General features: G+C 39.3%; 1 protein-coding gene across 2 annotated transcripts in view; it reads left to right on the forward strand.

The window, feature by feature from the left end:
* The window catches only part of uhrf1 (ubiquitin-like with PHD and ring finger domains 1), a 32,835-nt gene extending 12,601 nt beyond the window's left edge, over positions 1-20,234 (forward strand). The window contains exons 9-17 of one of the 2 annotated variants that reach the window (XM_066647500.1): positions 1,240-1,347; positions 10,742-10,846; positions 10,967-11,073; positions 11,332-11,494; positions 13,475-13,612; positions 15,032-15,149; positions 17,898-18,073; positions 18,753-18,851; positions 18,963-20,234. In XM_066647500.1, the coding sequence (XP_066503597.1) occupies positions 1,240-1,347; positions 10,742-10,846; positions 10,967-11,073; positions 11,332-11,494; positions 13,475-13,612; positions 15,032-15,149; positions 17,898-18,073; positions 18,753-18,851; positions 18,963-19,109 (1,161 nt within the window). In that variant the 3' untranslated portion in view covers positions 19,110-20,234. The remainder of the gene's footprint in view (positions 1-1,239; positions 1,348-10,741; positions 10,847-10,966; positions 11,074-11,331; positions 11,495-13,474; positions 13,613-15,031; positions 15,150-17,897; positions 18,074-18,752; positions 18,852-18,962) is intronic. The other variant, XM_066647501.1, reaches the window with a different exon arrangement.
* The last annotated feature ends 716 nt before the right edge of the window (positions 20,235-20,950 follow it).

Here is a 20,950-nt window from a genome sequence, read left to right on the forward strand (position 1 = left end):
GTCCTGGAAACATAATAAACCTAATATTTATACCCCAGAAACCTAATTTTCAAATATATGAAGGTTGAAAAGAAATGCTTAAGCTTGTATTTATAGAACAATAAGTAGTGAGGTACGTCTCTCTGAGACTCAGACTGTGACCCTTGATGGCCCACACATTCACATTCTTGATGATGGCATGCTAATCTGGCCATGCTTATTAGAGGATTGACTGTAAAATGTGTGGACATGCCCATTTTAGTCATATAAACAGAAGCACATTGCTGTGTTTTCACACTGAGCTCCAAGATGGCACTTTCATGCATTTCAGCTTCCTGAGAAGGAAAGGCTTCATTTTGTGATGAGTGAGTGAAATATTTGACCTGTTTTTCTGAAGCATGTTTGGCACTGATTAGCATTGATGCTATGCTAATTCAGTAAATATTATAGTATATTATAATAATAGTAATTTGTGAAGCTGACGGTAAATATTTTTGTAATTGCACAGAGGAAGATGGCTCAGCTGATATAGGGGAAAAATGGCTAGTAGAAAAGTTTGGATGTTCTCTGCTGCTTTCTGAAACTCTTTTCTGAAGGTTTACCTGGTGATCTGTCAAATCTCTGGATGTGAGAGGCACAGATTTCACTCTCAACCACACCAACAATTGGCCTACTGTCCAATAAGCCAATCTGAAATGGGGCAGGGGTGGGCCTTGGGTCTTGGCCAAAAAGATTGAAACCCAGTTCAAACCTATGCAATAGCCTACGCGTAGCGGTGGACCCTATGGCGTAGCCTGACGCGCACCTCCCGAGAAATGTAACAATGCATTTTGTGATGCGGACCACAGGAGCTGTGACTGGTCTGCTGAGCCTTGTGTTCCTGTCCAAATTTCCTACAAATATTTCAGACAGATTGAAATGCATATAACTACATCTATATCTTTCTGTCTGTGTGGTGCAATAAGAAAAGAGAAATTTGCACCAAAGTAGAGCAGAGAAATTAACCAATAACTCACAATTACAAACAAAAATGTAAACTAACATTGTAATAAAGATATATTTTATAGCTATATATCTCTTTCTCTCTCTAAGAACTCGTGAGTCTTTCTCTGCTTTGCCTCATTTACATAAAGGTAATAGTTCACTAATGGGCTGCAAGGGAGGCGGTGTTGTCCTCAGTTTCTGGAAATCTCAGTCTTTCTAGTTTAAATTCCTAGTTTATAGTTTCAGTTGTTTAGTTCTCTCTCTCTGTCTCTCTAGGGCATGGCCTGTGTAGGACGGACCAAGCAGTGCACCATTGTCCCCTCCAACCATTACGGCCCTGTACCAGGGGTTCCTGTAGGCACAATGTGGAAGTTCAGAGTCCAGGTGAGCGTTTCTTACAGCTGTGTTTTTTTTTATTTATTTATTTATTTTTTTTAATAATATTATTGCTTCTTCATCAAGTTGACATCGAGTGGCGTTCTGAGAAGTGTCGATTGTAAAGCGTCCTTGGGTATCAAGAAAGACGCTATATAAGTGTAACGATAAATAAATCCACTTGGTACATTAGCCATCAGCTGCATCCGGAATCCCTTGTATATGTAATAATACATGTATGTGTATCAATTATTTATATATATATATATATATATATAAATTTATATAGTATATGTTATATGCCCTGCTCACCAGTTCTATCAGAAACACAGTTGTCTGTTACGTTCTTAAACTTTTTAAGACTCAGTGTTGAGGCGGCTAACCGGAGCTGTGGCCGCAAGTTTGCCTGTGCCTGTTGTGGTGGCAAACCCCTCACTCGGGTTGTGGACGCTCTGGGTGAGGGAGGCTTTCAAGCTGAAGAAAGAGTCCTATCGAGCCTGGCTGGCTCAAGGGATTCCGGATGCAGCTGATGGCTAATGATGTACCAAGTGGATTTATTTATTTATTTATTGTTACACTTATATAGCGTCTTTCTTGATACCCAAGGACGCTTTACAATCGACACTTCTCAGAACGCCACTCGATCCACACACACACACACACACACTGGTGAGAAGCGGCAGCCAAACGCGCACAGCATACTCTCAACCAGGAATGACAGTCCACCTGGAGGACTGCATCGGGCACTAGGGTTTCACCCAGGATATAGCACCAATGTATGTCCGGGCACATACATTCACTCAAACATACAGACATTCATTCACATACACTCTCACCTGGACCGTTATTACAGAATCCAGTTCACCTAACCACCATGTGTTTTTGGACTGTGGGAGGAAACTGGAGACCCTGAAGGGTAAATATCATACACCAATCGAACGGTCAGGGTCACGAACATGTACACTAAAATGTAGGACTAAGGAATTAAAGCCAAAAAGCTATTCCAAACTTCCTCATTGATGACAAAACCGCTGTTTCTCGAAGCCTGAAGAAGAGCCCACAAGCAGCTCACACACAATGTTAGCATAGAACAATGTTACCTTAGATAGTCCCCTTCAAAAGGAGACTAAGTCTGAGTCAAACTTCTCCATCAAGTGAGTAATCCTCATGTTTGTCAAGTACTGGCTGAAAAAAAAGAAAAAAAAAAGAAAATATTGAAAAAATAGTACACATTTTCAAAAAATAATTAAAATATGGCCCCCGTGGACCCATGTCACTGCAGCGTAGCTTAGGTGCTTGGCTTTCCAATGCCATGTCATTCAAATCTCTGGACCAATCAGGCAGAGTTATGGAGATGTGCACCCAAGGAGGCGGAAAAAAGCGCAGCAGAGCGCATATGTTTTCAGCGCCTAACAGACCTAGACACAGCGAGAGAGACTCAAATGGTTCTGTTTGACAGCCACATGCTCCACAAACAATAATCAAGTCAATAAACATGTTTTAAATCTTGGGTGTCTTTACTAGTTACATTTCCCCCACTGAGGGCATTTAAATGCAGCAGGGGGTGTGGGGGCGTTTGCCTTGATCTACAGCCAATCAGAGTGCAGCTCTCGTCAGTCATTTAAAGGAAAACTGTAGTTGGTGAGAAACAAGTGTAAACATCAGAAATAAAATCAGTATATTAGAATAAAACACACCAACCTAAGGGTTTTTACTGTTTGTTGAGGGATAAATGGCCACTTGGTGAGGGACAGGAGACGAGTTTCTCATAGAAAGTAAAGAAAAACACTAAAACGTTGACATTGGGTCTAGACAAGATATATATATATATATATATATATATACTGTATTTTTGCAGTAAAAATCATCATTTTCCTTATGGAGAGCTTGGGGTCTAAAGAGACATGGAGAGGCCATCTGTCCACTGTCTGCTCCAGCTTGAATAACTTCAAATCAGTAGGAGGTATCAACTCCAAATTTTACCTGATGAAACTAGACCCCTAGAGAGAATTTTAAAAAGAAAAAAAAGTAATGTACTCATGAAATATTCAGTTTATAGTCACTAACATTTTTTCTTTCAAAAATAAGACCCTACTTTTTTTTTGTGGTTTTCATAAGCTTTTGACCACTTCATATATATTTCAGGACCTCTAAATTGTTTATTTTATGAATTTGAAGGGCTTTCTGTAAAAAATAAATCATGAAAATGCCTCTAGTTTATTCACTGCCTGAGGAATGGGAATATCGGCTTTACATATCGGATATCGGCCACTACTACCGTCGACTCACTACTTGGGTCTACCTCTCTAAGTCAACAAAGGACAAAATTAAAACTGCTTTAATTCCAAAAAAGAGTGCTGTTAAGACCATGACTTCTTTGAGACACGCTGCTCTCCCTCAGCCAGAGGGAGGGGCAGATACTCCATGGCTCCCAAACAGAGAATGTGCTTCTCATTGGTCAGTCAGCGGCTGTCCATCATTTAGTTCTAGCCAGTGGATTCACAGTCCTGCCTACAGGGGTTTGTTGATTTTTGTGGCCATGCTCAGACACAGGTCAGTGCTTTATTTATATATATATATATATATATATATATATATATATATATATATAATTTTAGCAACATGTCTCAAAGAAACTACATTTAATTTCAAGACTAACAATTTTTAATTTGTTCTTTAAAGTTACTTGCATTCCATACTTTTTTTTTTTTTTTTTTTTTTTTTTGGGGTTGTATATTAAAATCGGCAGATAAATGGGGGCAGCCTTGGCCTAAAGGACTGGGCTTGATACCAGAAGGTTGCTGGTTCATTCCCCAGCACCAGGAGAAACATCATGACTGAAGTGGCCTTGAGCAAGGTGCTGAACCCCCAAACCCTCCTGGGCTGCCTGCCACTCTGGGTGTGTTCACAGACCCTAGTGTGTGTGTATGTGTTTTCACTGCCACAGATGTGTTAAATGCAGAAGACATATTTCTTTATACGGTGTACAATTACAAATAGCTTATTATAAATAAAAATATAGCGGCAATTCCTGGGGTCCAAGCTGGTATTTTCTAACAATGCGCTAGCATTTGAGCTGTCCTGAGATAGTAGGGGCTTTTTGAGGAAGTTTGTGCCGTTTGTTTGTAAGGTGTTCCATGCTGTTCTGGCATATCTTTGGAGGTGTAGCATGAGATGGTGGAGTAGCAGATGACAGAGACAGCATAGAGCGCAGAAGTCACTCTGGAGTTGCACCCTGGTTTCTTACCCTAATGTTCAGGACCCCCAACCAGCAGATATGATGTGGAGTTGCTTGTACTACAGTCCGTCATCAGTGGACATAGGACACTGCTGGACAGAGAATGGTCCACAATCAAACACATCCAGCAGACAGTGATGCTGAGGGATTTAAATCTCCAACACCTGAATCATACCAGCTGTATGGCTGTCCTGACCATTGAAGACCAGGTTGAAAGCAAGAAATCTGTTGCAGAGCAAGAGGTTAGCATATGGCTTTTCCTGATACAGGAGCCACACCTTAGGATACATTTTGTAGTGCTTTTAAATGTGACCCTTGGTGTTCTGGTGTCTCAGCAGACCAGGATTTTAAGAGGGTGTCTTAGTGAATGAATGGGTGAATTTCTGGTCTGCAGACAGGTGAGGGTTGGGCTTGGATTACAGAGACAACAGAGAGCGCAGAACTCACTTTGGAAGTGTAAGACACTATGCAGTGTATGCAAGAAAGCAAACTGCTTATAGATATGTTAAATTTTCGCTGAGATATTCCATATTTTCATGTAGAAAATTTGAATTGCGCCCCCTAGTGGCTATCGTTATGAAACTTTTTATGGGCTTATGGTGCTGGCATGAACTTTCATGCAAAGTCTCATGATGATAGGAACTTATTAAGGTAATTAAAAAGCTGAAATCTGATTGGCCGATGGTGGCTTTTTTTTTTTTTTTTTTTTTGAATATGACATCATTGTCATAGAATCTCATTCAGGACATCAACTACTACATGCATACCAATTGACATGTCAATGGCACAGTCCTGTGAAGCGTAACAAATTTTTTTTGTTATAGCGCCCCCTAGGCTTGCAGTTGCACAGCCAAGTACTCATGTCTTCCAGCTCTTATAGGGATCAAGCATGTGAAGTATCGTAACTTTCAGAGAAAGCATTTGTGAGTTGTAGCTGTATTTGTGTGATTTTGTTTTTATTTTATTTATTTATTTTTTTGGGGGGGGGGGAATGCGAGCTCAACCCCTGTATTTGGGCGGAGTCTGGAAGCCGAGCAGAGATGTAATTCCAACTTTTTTTGAATAATTATTAAAGTTCAGGTTCTTAGGATTCTGCTGATACCCATATGTCCATATTGGGTACATTTCCACGGACTAGTTTGGGCTAAAAAATTTGAGCGATTTTGCATATTATGCAAATTAGCTCAATCTAAGTAGGTGGAGCTTATGGGTTCTTGAGGCTTTTTTGTAGGGTCTGACCTGAGGAATCAGGGGGGAAAAAAAGAACTGTCTCTATGCCACATGGGGTTTGCCACTGATTCTTTGCACCTGAGTAGCGGGAGGGTTTACTACCAGTTGACCAAACGGCTGTTTGTAGGTCTGTAGGACCTACGGTTTGGGCTGCCCATCGCGTTTCATCTGAGAAAAAGAAGAAAAAGAAAATATAGCTGCAAGTGACAATTCCCAGGGTCCAAGCTGGTATTCACTGGTAGAAGAAGAATGCGCTAGCATACGAGCTGTCCTGAGATAGAAGGGGAATTTTGGGGAAGTTTGTGTAGTGTTTGTAAGGTGGTCCTTGCTGTTCTAGCATCTCTGGAGATGTAGCGTGAGATGGAGGAGTAGCGGAAGACGCAGCATAGAGCACAGAAGTCACTCTGGAGTTGCACCCTGGTTTCTCACCCTAATGTTCAGGACCCCGAAACAGTAGATATGATGTGGAGTTGCTTGTACTGGAGTCCGTCATCAGTGTACACAGGACACTGGCTGCTGGAGGTGTTTTGATTGTGGACTATTCCCAGTCTAGCAGTGATGCCTAGGGATTTAAATCTCCAACACCTGAATCATACCTGCTGTATGGATTTCCTGACCATTGAAGACATGGGTGAAAGCAAGCAATCTTTGCAGAGTAAGACATTAGCACATGAAATGTCCTGATACAGGAGCCACATTTTAGGATACATTTTGTAGTGCTTTTAAATGCGACCCTTGGTGTTCTGATGTGTCAGTGGAGCTGGATTGTGAGATGGTGGATGAGTTGGTGAAATTCTGGTCTGCAGACAGGTGAACGTGTGGCTTGGTTTACAGAGACAGCACAGAACTTACTTTGGGTCAGAATCCAAGGTGAAATTTCAATGTTCAGGAGCCCCACAAAGCAGAGATGATGTAAGTAGTAGATTATTCTGAGAACTGCAGTGACACTGCCATTTTGGTGATAGCTCAGCGTGTGTAGTGCTCTTATGAGTGAATAAGACACAGCAGTGCTGCTGGAGATTTTAACACCAGTTTCCACTCACTGTCCACACTTGTAGATACACATTTTATTGATCAAACTTATAAAGGCAGAGACTGTAGCTCATACATTCTCAGAACTCTACTGACACTGGCATTGTGGTTATGTCTGTGTCGGTAGAGCTCTTATGAGTGAATCACACAGAGCAGTGCTGCTGGAGGTTTTAAAACCTTTGTCCACTCACTGTCCACAGTGTTACACACACCTACTCTGTTGGTCCACATTATAGAAATAAAGGCAGAGACAGTAGCTCATATTTTCAGCATACCTTCTGTGTGTGTCCCGACCAGTGTAGAACATGTGAAAAGGAGCAATGAAAGTATGCACAGGAAGAGGTGGACACCTCTCTGTAAATTTAGATCTACAAAGTGCTCCTGTAGACAGTGGTGCTGAAAGCATGGACATTAAACGTAGAAATGAGGAGGTGGTTAGGGTTTATTGCTGAATATCTACATTTCTTTGTCTGTGTTCTCTGACTGGCAGGGGGGAGGGGAGGGGGAGAGGTGACAGTCTGTATTCACTAGTGGAAGAAGAAAGCACTACCATACGAGCTGTCCTGAGATAGAAGGGGATTTTTGGGGAAGTTTGTGTAGTGTTCGTAAGGTGGTCCTTGCTGTTCTCCATCTCACACTACATCTCCAAAGAGATGCCAGGAGTAGCAGATGACAGAGACAGCATAGAGCACAGAAGTTACTCTGGAGTTGCACCCTGGTTTCTCACCCTAATGTTCAGGACCCCCAAACAGCAGATGTCAAGTGGAGTTGCTTGTACTTGAGTCCATCATCAGTGGACACAGGACACTGTCAGCAGGATGTGTTTGATTGTGGACTACTCCCAGTCCAGCAGTCCAAGCTGGTATTCGCTGGTAGAAGAACAATGTGCTAGCATACAAGCTGTCTTGAGATAGTAGGGGCTTTTGGGGAAGTTTGTGCAGTTTGTAGGGTGTTCCATGCTGTTCTGGCATCTCTTTGGAGGTGTAGCATGAGATGGAGGAGTAGCGGATGACAGAGACAGTATAGAGCACAGAAGTCACTCTGGAGTTGCACCCTGGTTTCTCACCCTAATGTTCAGGACCCCCAAACAGCAGATATGATGTGGAGTTGCTTGTACTGGAGTCCGTCATCAGTGGACAGAAGGCACTGTCTGCTGGATGTGTTTGGTTGTGGACTATTCTCTGTCCAGCAGTGATGCTGAGGGATTTAAAACTCCAACACCTGAGTCATACCTGCGGTATGAGTGTCCTGACCATTGAAGAGCAGTGTGAAAGCAAGCAGTCTTTGCAGAGCAAGAGCGTAGCATATGACATTTCCTGATACAGGAGCCACACTTTAAGATAGATTTTGTAGTGCTTTAAAGTGTGATCCTTGGTGCTCTGGATTGTAAGAAGGGGTAGTAGATGAGTGGGTGAATTTCTGGTCTGCAGACAGGTGAACATGGGGCTTGGGTTACAGAGAAAGCACAGAGCACAGAACTGACTCTGGAATTTCACCCTGGATTCTGACATGTTCAGGACCTCCACAAAGCATATATAATTTGGGTGGTGGATAATTCTCAGCACTGCAGTGACACTGACGTTGTGGTGATATGGCAGTGTGTGTAGTGCTTTTATGAGTGGATAAGACACAGCAGTGCTGCTAGAGATTTTAACACCTGTGTCAACTCACTGTCCACACTGAGAGACATATATTATTGGTCAAACTTATAGACACAAATTCAGAGACAGTTGCTCATACATTCTCAGCACTGTAGTAACAATGACAATGTGATGATATGGCAGTGTGTATAGTTCTTTTATGAGTGGATCAGACAGAGCAGAGCTGCTTGAGTGGAAACAGGTGTTAAATTCTCCCTGTCCACACCTTTAGTCATATCACATATGTCCATATTGGGTACATTTCCAGAGACTAGCTCGCGCTCAATGTGTGCGGTTTTGCATATTATAAGAAAAAATTGTTGAGGCTTTTTTGTAGGGTCTGACCTGAGGAATCAGGGGAAAAAAGAATTTCGTCTCTACGCCACACGGGGTAGGAGATATAGCGCCACCATCGGGCTGATTCTTTGCACCTGAGTAGCGGGAGGATTTACTACCAGTTGACCAAACGACAAGTCTGTAGGACCTACGGTTTGGGTTGCCCATCGAGTTTCATCAGAGAAAACGGAAAAAAAAAAAACGGAAAATACAGAACAAAACAATAGGGCTCCAGCACTTGCAGTGCTTGGACCCCTAAAAAAGTGGAAAAAAACAGAACAAAAAAAAATGGGGCTCCAGCATTTGCAGTGCTTGGACCCCTAATAATGGAGTAACAGTATTGAGTAACCTTTCTGTATTTCCTCTTATTAGGATAAATGTACCTTCCTTAGCTCACATTTTGTACATATTTTGAAAGTAGCTTGCTTGATATAAGGAAAGCAACTTCTCTCCGATGTCCTGATTTACATGAAGAGTGGAAAAAAGTAAGTTTAGTTGTGTTCATCACTTAATTGAGTTTCTTGCTAATATACTACATGGAGCTCACATTTTGTACATATTTTGAAAGTAGCTTGCTTGATATAAGGAAAGCAACTTCTCTCCGATGTCCTGATTTACATGAAGAGTGGAAAAAAGTAAGTTTAGTTGTGTTCATCACTTAATTGAGTTTCTTGCTAATATACTACATGGGTTTTTTTTTTTTTTTTTTTTCTTCATTTTAGGTAGGATTTTACTATGTTTCATTAGATTCAGCAACCTATTCACATTAAAAGAAGGATAATCTATATGGCTATGGTATTAACAAACAAAAGAGAAAAAAACTTAAGAGAAGTTACTGCCCAAAAAAGAACACAGATATGGTTCCAGGGCAGGGTTCTCTATTAAATGACCCTGTGTTGGGCTGGAGAGGAAGTATAGCTATAGGGGAAAGCCTTTCAATCCCCAGGCCTTACGTAGGATATCTTTTGGTTTTGTAGCAGAGAAATCTGATTGTTATTGACTGGGGCTTGTCTTTGCTTCCAGAGGGTCTCAGGAAAAGCACCCTATTTGTTCTCTCTCGAGATAGAGATATATATATATATATATATATATCTCTATCTCTCTCTATCTCTCTCTATCTCTATCTATGTATGTATGTATGTGTATATATATGTGTTATATATATATATATATATATATATATATATATATTCTCTCGTGGAGATCTCCCTTCTTGGTCAATTTACTTGTTTCTCTTGCTGAGTCACCACTTTTATCAACTTTGTATCTTAACACAAACTTGCAGAGGCGTGTTTTGAAAATAAAAGAAGGCAGCGTTCATAACAAAGTTAACATTATTTAGCTCGGACTTTATAGTTTAGTTGCTTGTATCAAGTAAAAATCTTGTATCTACTCTAGAATTTTCGCTAAACTTGCCATCTTGTTTGGACGTGACGTAGCATAAGTTTTGCCATCTTGCCCCTGTTTAACCAAGCTGTTCTCTTCATTCGCAGACAATTCAAAGTTATATTTTGATTCCATTCCTTTTTTTTGCCCCATATGCCAATTTGAATATTTTTGAAAATGTTTTCTTTAGTTATTTTAACAGAGCTGGGTGAATGTTTTCTGGAGTTGCTATGACTTTAGGCAGCCATTCACATTGGTGGTGTCACTGGTGTCACTTTTTTTTTTTTTTTTTTTTTTTTTTTTTTTTTTTTTTTTTTTTTTGCCCTTCTTCCCCCCCTATTATGGTTCAAACCGTATTTAAGGCTGTATTAGGTGTATTAGCTTTATATAAATTTTCTCTTAATTGATTTTTGTACTGTTGGGAAACACTCTTGTGGTTTTTATTAGAATGCATACTTGAAATGGTGATTGAATGTAAAGTTACACTTCTTGAGCAAGCTTGTAGCTTGTACACTTATCTAATTATTTTATCATATGACAGGTGAGTGAAGCTGGAATCCACAGGCCCCATGTTGCTGGTATTCATGGAAGAAGCAATGATGGTGCCTACTCTCTGGTGCTGGCGGGAGGCTACGAAGATGATGTGGTATGTTGCTGTATTGTACAGGATAGAGGAGCATATTTTGGTGCTGAGGTTGTAATTAGTAATAAAATGAGTGCAGTTTGGTAATCAATGCAGTTTACTCTCAGCATAAATGCTTTTCAGGATGATGGCAATGAATTTACATATACGGGCTCTGGTGGTCGGGATCTGTCTGGTAACAAGAGAACTGCTGAACAGTCCTGCGATCAGAAACTCACCAATATGAACAGGTTGGTTTCTCCCAAGAAAGACTCCAGTCATATTAGATTACTTTTAGGATTCAGTAAATCTTTGAAATGTGAGTGCTTAGACAACGAAATTTTGAAGATAACTGCTGGCAACAGGCATAATATTAAATTCTAAAATCAATGTGAACATCAATCTGTTCCTTTGTTTAAAATGTACTACATTGAAATGATTAGGTAAATGTCATATTCCTTAAACAACTGATTCTGTCTTATTTTGGTTCTGCTGGTTTGGTATTTCAGGGCACTGGCTTTGAACTGCAATGCACCAGTGAATGAAAAAGACGGAGCAGTGGCCAAAGACTGGAAAGCAGGGAAACCTGTGAGAGTGGTGCGAAGTTCCAAGGGTCGAAAACACAGCAAATATTGTCCAGAAGACGGTAACAGATATGACGGCATTTACAAGGTGGGTTTGTAAAAGTCCCCTTGTCAAAAGAAGTTGCATATGTAATTTGTAAGGATGCACCAATATTGAATGTTTTGGGCTGATACAATAAACAATGTCTTTGTGCATTTACAGCCAATTCACATTGGATTAAAGTAAAACAAATGTTTTTAATATAAGCTGTCACAGGACAAACCTTTTCTTCAGTATTTATTTCTGTACTTAAAAATGTAATTACAATTAATAAACTTACATTTGGTACATGTAGTTGACACCATTTACTGATGGTTCCACATGAATGATTTCTAGAGAGGCGCTGATTAGTGCAGCTCTAGGTTTGTCCTGGAGAGTGAAGGGAGTGTGAGAATATTTATTTATTTAGTGAAAACGCCTACAGACTTGAAAACAGTGTCCTCATCTGTCATTTTATTTATCCATTTTTTTCATTTTTTTTTCCATCTGCTGCATAACACAGTTGGAAATGAACAGCTAAATACACTTCATTTTGACATATTAAGGCAAAGCTGAAGTGGTGTTTGAATTTTCTTTTTCTCATTTCAGGTTTGACCATGAAATACCAGCATAGTTTTAAAAATTAAATGACAAATCTGTCAGTTTTCAGTTCAGTCAGGGTGTTTATTGGTTGTAATATCAGCTAAAGTTTCAATATCGGATCGATTTTTAAAATCAAAATCCACATATCAGCAAATAACATATCGTGCATCACTACAACTTTATCTTGTGCACTAGCCTTAATGATTTTTCTGTAGTTTTTGAGGTAATTTGACATGCCTTGAAAGTTTTACAAATTTCACCTACCTAAAATTTTGTTCCCAAAAAGCTGCACAAAGCCAACAACAATGTGAGAAAATTATGTATGTCATTATATGTTTTTTGTTTAAATTAATTCTAAAAATGTATTTCCAAAAACCTATTTTCAAAGGTGTTGATATTTGGTGAAAAAACACATTGTGAATACACACTGGTGTTTACAAATTTTGAACAGTCCATTTTGTTTTTCTTCTATATTGCTACAGCTCTGATGTGATGTTTTATTAATGGCCCATTAGCCCCAACCCATCAGTGAGACCAACTGAATTGTTTGTTTGTAAATGGTGGTTATTTTTAGTTGGCAAAGACACTGCTTTGGAGCAGCAAAGCTGTGAGCTATAGACGACTGTTTGAAAGCAACAGAGAGCGTCCAAACTTTAATACAAACTGTTTTTCCCCTCTGTCAGCTGTGCTATGTTCCTCTGGGCAATTACAAAACATTTACTGTTAGCTTTGTGGATTCTGTTGGAGTATACACTGATGTAGTGTAACATCAATGCTAATTAGCAACGGCAAACATGCTTTAGAAAAATGAGCCAAATATATTTATCTTACTCATCACAAATGAAGCTGTTCCACCTCAGGCAGCCGATAAGCTTGACTGTGTCATTTTGGAGCTCTGCGCTTGGTCATATAAATCAGAAGCATGTGTTTTCACACTAAAATGGGCATTTTGTACACGTTTGGCTGTTGAAATCCACCAATAAGCACAACCGGATTATAATACTATTATCATATGAAAGTCTGGGCCATCAAGGGTTGCTGTCTGAGGTATGCCTCTTGTTACTTCAACCTCCATCTATTTGAAATGGATTTTGGCTGTATTTTTATTATGTTTCTAGGACAAAAACCTGCAGAATTGCATGTTTTGGTGTAAGTTCTGATTTATCCCGCTGGCGGGAGCACTGACTCCAGAGGGTTAAGACCATTTTTATTAGAATAATATTTTAGAACCCTTATACATTCCCTCTTTTAAGAAAATTTTAGTGTCTCTGTGACTGGTGCTACAGGCATGATTGAACATTGCACCGACAGATCAATAACCTTGATTTCAATTATCTGACTGACGTGTATGAGAGCTCTGAATGAATTGTGCACAAAGTGTATGGAACATTGTTCTAGAATGGACTGTCTCAAATGTTTGGTGTGGTGCCCCCCTCTCCAAATCAGGTGGTTAAGTACTGGCCGGAGAAGGGTAAATCTGGTTTCTTGGTTTGGAGATACCTTCTTAAAAGAAATGATGACGAACCAGCCCCATGGACTCGGGATGGCAAGGAACGTATTAAAAAACTTGGCCTCACCATGCAGGTACTAATTTTAAATAGTGTAATGAATGTACAGGATGGGCCGTTTATATGGATACATCTTAATAAAATGGGAATGGTTGGTGATATTAACTTCCTGTTTATGGCACATTAGTATATGGGAGGGGGGAAAACTTCTCGATGGGTGGTGACTGTGGTGGCCATTTTTGATCTAACTTTTTATTTATTTATTTTTTATTTGGACACATCAAACTCATTAAGACTTTCACAAGAAAAACAATGGTGTTGGTTTTAACATAACTTTATTCTTTTATGAGTTATTTACAAGTTTCTGACCACTTATAAAATGTGTTCAAAGTGCTGCCCATTGTGTTGGATTGTCAATGCAACCCTCTTCTCCCACCCTTCACACACTGATGGCAACACCACAGGAGAAATGCTAGCACAGGCTTCCAGTATCCATAGTTTCAGGTGCTGCATATCTCATATCTACACAGCATAGACAATTGCCTTCAGGTGACTCCCAAAGATAAAAGTCTAAGGGGGTCAGATTGGGAGACCTTGGGGGCCATTCAATTGGCCCACGACGACCAATCCACTTTCCAGGAAACTGTTCATCTAGGAATGCTCAAACCTGACACCCATAATGTGGTGGTGCACCATCTTGCTGGAAAAACTCAGGGAACATGCCAGCTTCAGTGCATAAAGAGGGAAAAACATCATGTAGCAATTTCGCATATCCAGTGGCCTTGAGGTTTCCATTGATGAAGAACCCCATATACCACACCATACCATCAGTTGTTTTTTTCCAGCAGTCTTGGAGGGATCTATCCAGTGTGGGTTAGTGTCAGACCAATAGCGGTGGTTTTGTTTAACTTCACCATTCGCATAGAAGTTTGCCTCAGCACTGAACAAAATCTTCTGTGTAAACTGGGGGTCCTGTTCCAATTTTGGTTTTGCCCATTCTGCAAATTCAGTGCACCAATCTGGGTCATCCACGTTGAGATGCTGCAGCAGCTGGAGTTTGTAAGGGTGCCATTTATGAGTAGCTAATATCCGCCGAAGGGATGTTCGACTGATGCCACTCTCCAGTGACATACGGCGAGTGCTACGCTGTGGGCTCTTGCTGAATGAAGCTAAGACAGCCACTAATATTTCTTCATTAGTGTGTATTTTCATGTGTCCACAGTTTGGCAAATCCATCACTGAACCAGTTTCAGTGGGGGGGGACAAGTTGGATCCAAAATGGCCACCATGGTCACCACCCGTATTGAAAAGTTTCCCCCTCCCATATACTAATGTGCCACAAACAGGAAGTTAATATCACCAACCATTACCATTTTATTAAGGTGTATCCATATAAATGGCCCACCCTGTATATTTTATTTAACATTAGTGTCTGTCACTGTAATATGAAATGCATTCAGACACTCTTTTTGCAAGTAAATTATTTTGCCTACAGTATCCTGAAGGCTATCTGGAAGCTGTGGCTGCTAAGGAGAAGGAAAAGGAGAATAAGAATGAAGAAGAGATTGCAGTGACTCCTACCAAGGGCAAGAGGAAGAGGAAATCTCAGACAGGCAAGATCAATTGTCTGAAATTTAATTAATAGACCAGTCTTGGGTGTTGGATAGCTTTTAAATATCAATTGTATTTTCATGCAGCATGTAGGTCAGTGGTTGCCAACCAGTCGATTGCAATTGACAAGTCGATCTCCAAGACCATGCAAGTCCTTTAAGTTACTTTAGCTGCATCATTCTGTATCCTCAGTGGTTTGCGAGCTAGTTAAGCAGGGATGTATATAGCCACTCTCACAGAGGGTTAGTGTCTGTGATTATTAACACTTGAATTCGCGTCCCTGACCGGTAGTGCTGCTGCTCTGTCCCTGCCCTCTCTGAGCAATTGTGACAGCATCTCTGATGGTTTCGGTTTCAAAACAGGAGATATTACACATTTTTAATGCGGATTATAAATTACAAAATCGCGAGAGTCACATTATACCCTGGTGTTCTGTCAAGTTGTGCTACCTAGTGGAAATGTGCAACCATAGCGTACTTAAGTACAGGCGCCTAAGTATAAGGTAGAATATTTGAATAGGCTTAGAAGTATCAATATCAGACAATGCTCCCAACAGAAGTATAAGCAAGAGATATGCACAGTTTAAAGCCCTGTATGAGGATAAAGATAAGGTAATTACAGTGATAACACTTTGTTTATACATATTTTTTGAACATTTGATTCAGCAGGTGCAGTCTTGGAACGCTGAAGCAAATAACAATGGGTTAAGACTGTAATGCATGTAATAAATGATCTAAGTAACAGTTTCATTTTATGCTATTGGAGACAATGGGGACGTACACAGCTTTGTTCTTCTATGTAGCCTAAGCCTGGTGTTTATGCTGGTAGATCTTTCACTTGTTCCAATTTCAGAAGGTAACCATTGATGTAGATCCTACATATTTAATGACTATTGGTTTACATGAACACTTCCATCCTCTCATGAATGTTCACGTAATATAACATTTCTACAACTAATAAGGGATCCAGAAGACTAGAGTAGAGCTAAACTATAATGCCAGAAATATTCACTCACCAGTCCACATCATTGTATTCAGGTGTTCAATCACTTCCATGGCCACAGGTTTATAAAACGAAGCACCTAAGCATGCAGATTGCTTCTACAAACATTTGTGAAAGAAAGGGTCACTGTAAGGAGCTTTGAATTTTCAGTGTGGTACCCTGATTGCATGCCACCTGTGCAACTTGTATAGTTGTGAAATTTTCTCACTGCTAAACCCGCAACAATTAACTGGCTTTGGCATTTCAACAAAGTCGAAGTGATTGGGAATGACAGCAACTGAGCCACAAAGTGGTAGGCCATGTCAAATAATAGCGTGGAGTCAGCAAATGATAAGGCACATAATGCGCCAAGGTCACCAGCTTCCAATTGCTACAGACCTCCAAACCATCAAGGGGTGTTCAGTTTAGCTCAAGAACAGTAGAGTTTCACTGAATGGGTTTCTATGGCTAAGCTGCTGCATCCAAGCTTATCCAATCTTAAATCACCAAGCGCAATACAAAGAGTTCTTTTTCAGGCATTGGGCTTGGGAATGGTCAAATTCACCATAAACTCTCCTAGACCTTGTGGAAAGCCTTCCCAGAAGAGTTAAAGCTGTTATGGATTAACCCCCTGGAGACTGTGGCCTTTGAGCCATGTCTAAGATGATCAAATTTCATCTAACTAAAAAAAAAAGGGGAGAGGGGGCTCAAAAGGCTACACATTAGGGCTGGGTGATTATGACCACAAAACTCATATCTCAATATGCCTAAAAATGCAGATATATGATATGAAAACCATAAGGAAATATAATGTCAAAGTATTAGTGTTTATTTTTAACACCAAAAGCACCTCCTTCTGGATGAGGGAGAGCAGCGTGTCTCAAACAAGTCATGGTCTTAACAGCGTTTTTTTAAATAAAGCTTCACTGGTTTCATTTTTTTCCTTTGTTGACTTAGTTATCAGAAAGGTAGACCTAAATGTGCATGACAAATGTGCTGAGAACTGCTGCAGGGACATAAATGAAAAAAGTTGGATGTGTGCGTGCGAGAGAATTTTTGTACTGTTTTAAATGTACTCAGATGGAAACCTGTGTATCCTCGGCAAACTTGATATAATGAATATGGTCATTTTCAAAACTGTAAAGAAGAAAAATAAATACATAAATATTACTATAAAAAGTATTATATCCCCCAGGTAGTATAGTGAACAATATATTGGCCATCCCTACTACACAGTAATATTCAACACAAACCCAGTAACAATGTGAGAGAAGTATTATGTAATTAATTTGTTTTTTGTTTAAATTAACTCTAAACATGGACTTTCCAAAAACTATGAAGACTTCACTTCATATTTTAGGTTGTTTAAAAAGCCATGTTTTAAAGGGCTGTGCAAACGGTCAGGACAGTGTAAACTGTAAGGATAGAGAAGTGTGTTTGGTTTAGTGTTTCCAGAGAACAGTTGATTGTAGACTGTTTAAAAAAAAAAAAAAAAAAAAAAGTATGCTGGTAGTTGGATTAGTTCTAGAAAAAGGGAATTGGTTTTGTGGACTGTGATAAGAACATTTAATTCTATGAAGTAATTAAATTTGATTAGAGACCACTTCTATGCAAAGGGCTTTAACAATGCGTCGACAATATAATTCCAGTTAACAAATTGTTATAATCAACGTGCATTATATTGACAAATTTTTGCAGCCCTAGTTTGTATTGGTGTACAGAGAAAATTTATCTTTGTGCCTTATTGGATGATGTTATTCTTGGTTCAGTTGAGGAAGAAGAGAAACTCTCACCGTCCAAGAACACACCCAAGAAGATTAAAGTGGAGGCCTACAAACTAACCAAAGAACAGAAGACCTTAATCAAGGAAGATGATCTCAATAAGAAACTCTGGGATGAAGCTATGGAATCTCTAACCCTTGGACCAGTACGTGCCACAATATATGTAATTATTATTTAATTTAATGTAATATATTATTTTTTGCCCATATGATAATTTTGTTTTAAATAAAAAAAAAATTATATAAATAAGCATTATACATAAAAAAAAATGCTTGATGGTGTGAGAGCACCGATGGGCCAATCAATTATTCAGTCCTGATCCAATTCAAATACACAACTGCAAATACAGATTCAGAGCTTTTTTCTTTATCACTATTTGTTTTGTGTTTAAAGGTCCACCATGAGGCTGAAATAGATATAAAAAAAAAAAGGCTACACAAAGACAAGGATTTTTCTCAAATACCCACATCTACACACAACTTGCAAAGCAACTCAAGCGCTTTTTCTAAAACTCATTCTCTCTGTATAGCATTTTCTCTCTTCCTCTATTTTATTTTTACATCTGTTCCTCTCCTAACATTATTCATTCTTAAACTTTCAATACAAGACTTGTCACTCAGTCACGTTTTCAAAAACTTCAATTTTCAGGAACTCAAAATGACAGTGTGGACGTGAGGCAGACACACGCACTTTTTCCATCTCAGTTTTGCCTGTTTTCAAAAATCTCTCTTGGGAAATGTGGTTAATAACACTTAGCAGAATCCTGGCCAGGTGTCTGTTACTGGGGTTTGGAGGGTGGTAATAGTTGGCTCAGTTTACTAACCAGCTTTGTGTCCCAGCAGCAATTCTTGAAAAAAGTGGAAGAGGTTTTCTTATGTATCTGTTGCCAAGAAGTTGTTTATCTGCCAATCACCACAGAGTGCCAACATAACGTCTGTAGGGTGAGTCATTTGCAAGTTTAGTTTTATTACATTTAACTTGAATATGATTTGAGGATTCCCTAACATTTTATTTTACAATTACTAAAGTTATCGCTGCTGTTTCTTTTATAGGAATGTCTTCAGCGGTCTTTCAAAGCAGAAGTGTACACTTGTCCCGCTTGCCGGCACGATCTTGGGAAAACCTACCAAATGACAGTGAACAAGTCCCTTCAGGCCATCCTGACCCAACTCTTCCCTGGGTATAGCAGTGGCCGGTGATGACTCGGGAACTGTGATGAACTAATGCAAGAACAGTGCATCTAGATTGAATTTAACAAAGCTGAAGCAGGATTGACTTTTAATATATTTTTAACAAATTGTTAAATCAGGATAACAGCTCCAGTCGTTAATGTGGTCTGAATTTATTGGTGCTGTAGTTTGTATGAATGTGTGTATGTATGTTCCTGATAAGTAGGAATAAATCTCCACCCCCCCCCCCCCCCCCCCCACACACACACACACACACACTATGCTTGTATTTACAGAAGTGTGATAATAGAATTTTAGCAATGTTTTTAGGTGTAGGAGCTTCATTTTTATTAAATGTATTGCCCTAATTGTACTCTGCACCAGCACATTTTCAGCTACGCACAACTGCACTATTTGCTTCTAGCAAAAAAAAAATTTTTTAAACCCCCCTTCGTTTGCCAGGGAAAAGTAGACATATTGTAAGCAGGAATGATGTAGGTATGCACTGGCATCAGCACCCCCTTTAAGGAAGAAAAAGAAAAAAAATTAACTGTTATGCAAACCAGTTCCCCCTGAGACTCCTGTAATTGCATTCAGAGGGAAACTGAATCTCTCTGGAACAAATGGCCACGGTGTGCTACTCCTCTTTAGTAAATATTTAATTTGTTATTTCATTTACACTAAACTTTGTTCTTTAGGTTGTCACAATATTTGCAAATAAAAGGCCTACAGTGGCAGATGGGTTTTTTGCTTTTTATACCTACTATTTCTAATTGCATAGACTGGAAAATCAGAAATTAAAATTGTAAGTCTTTTAACACTTGTATTTAGCTGTTGTATTTAGGTGTAGGTGCTACTTTCTTGCACTGTTGGAGTGTGACATTTTTCCAGTAAACCTTTTGTATGAAATAAAGAAATTCTGTATTTCTTTTGTGATTACAAGGCTTACCCACTTTCCTGGTTTTATCATCATTGTTACTGAATTATGTCCTTTTTTGCAAATTGTTTTTTTTTTTTTTGAGGTGGGGTGGTGGCTGATAGGTGTGTTTATGCACATAATATGGCCTAAAGTGGTGTTTTTTTTTTTTTTAAACCACACCACATCTGGTAAATGTATCACATTGCCCTTGTATTCAACTCTGCTGATTAAGGCCAGATTACCCATGGTAAAATTTCACTAGATTTGGATATGATTTATATTTTTAATGTGGAATTTGGTTTTGAAATGTACTTCTGATCTTCTGCATTGGAACTTTTGCCTGGTTAAAAAAATGGGACAGACAAATGTTTACTCTAAAGCATAACACATCAACATAGGTGTGAACTTGGGTGTAAAGTTGGGGTTGATTTGTTTAACTACTTTGTTGCTGTGTTGGAGTTTGAAAGAAAGAACAAACGACTGCAGGCCTGCATTGGCTTGAGGAATTTGTTCAAAACTTGGATGGTGATGGATGGTGGTAGTTCTACACTCTGACACTGCATGCATCTCACAAACCAAAGTTTCTAAGGGGGTCCCTATTCTTGTAATTTGTATATAGCAGACAACAGGAAAAAGACCTTGTGGCAACTGGAAGAGACAGCTGATGTAGGCACTGGAATAGTTTGTTCCAGTGGCTGTGGTAGGTATATAAAGTCATAATAAAAAAAAGTATAAAAGATTTGAAAGGTATTAGTAGAGAATAAATTTACATAGGTAAAGTTATTTATTGTGGAATGGCAAGGTTTGTAAGTAGACATATATATGTATAAATATATAAACTCAGGAGTTTATATAGAAACCAGGGGGAGTGGAAATTAACTTGAAAAAAAAAATGAAGAGTAGTCTTGCGATGTTGGAAGGAAAATGAAGGAATGTGTTAGGTCAGCTTTTT

This window comes from Hoplias malabaricus, chromosome 16, assembly GCF_029633855.1.
Source record: "Hoplias malabaricus isolate fHopMal1 chromosome 16, fHopMal1.hap1, whole genome shotgun sequence".
NCBI classification, from domain to species: Eukaryota; Metazoa; Chordata; class Actinopteri; order Characiformes; family Erythrinidae; genus Hoplias; species Hoplias malabaricus.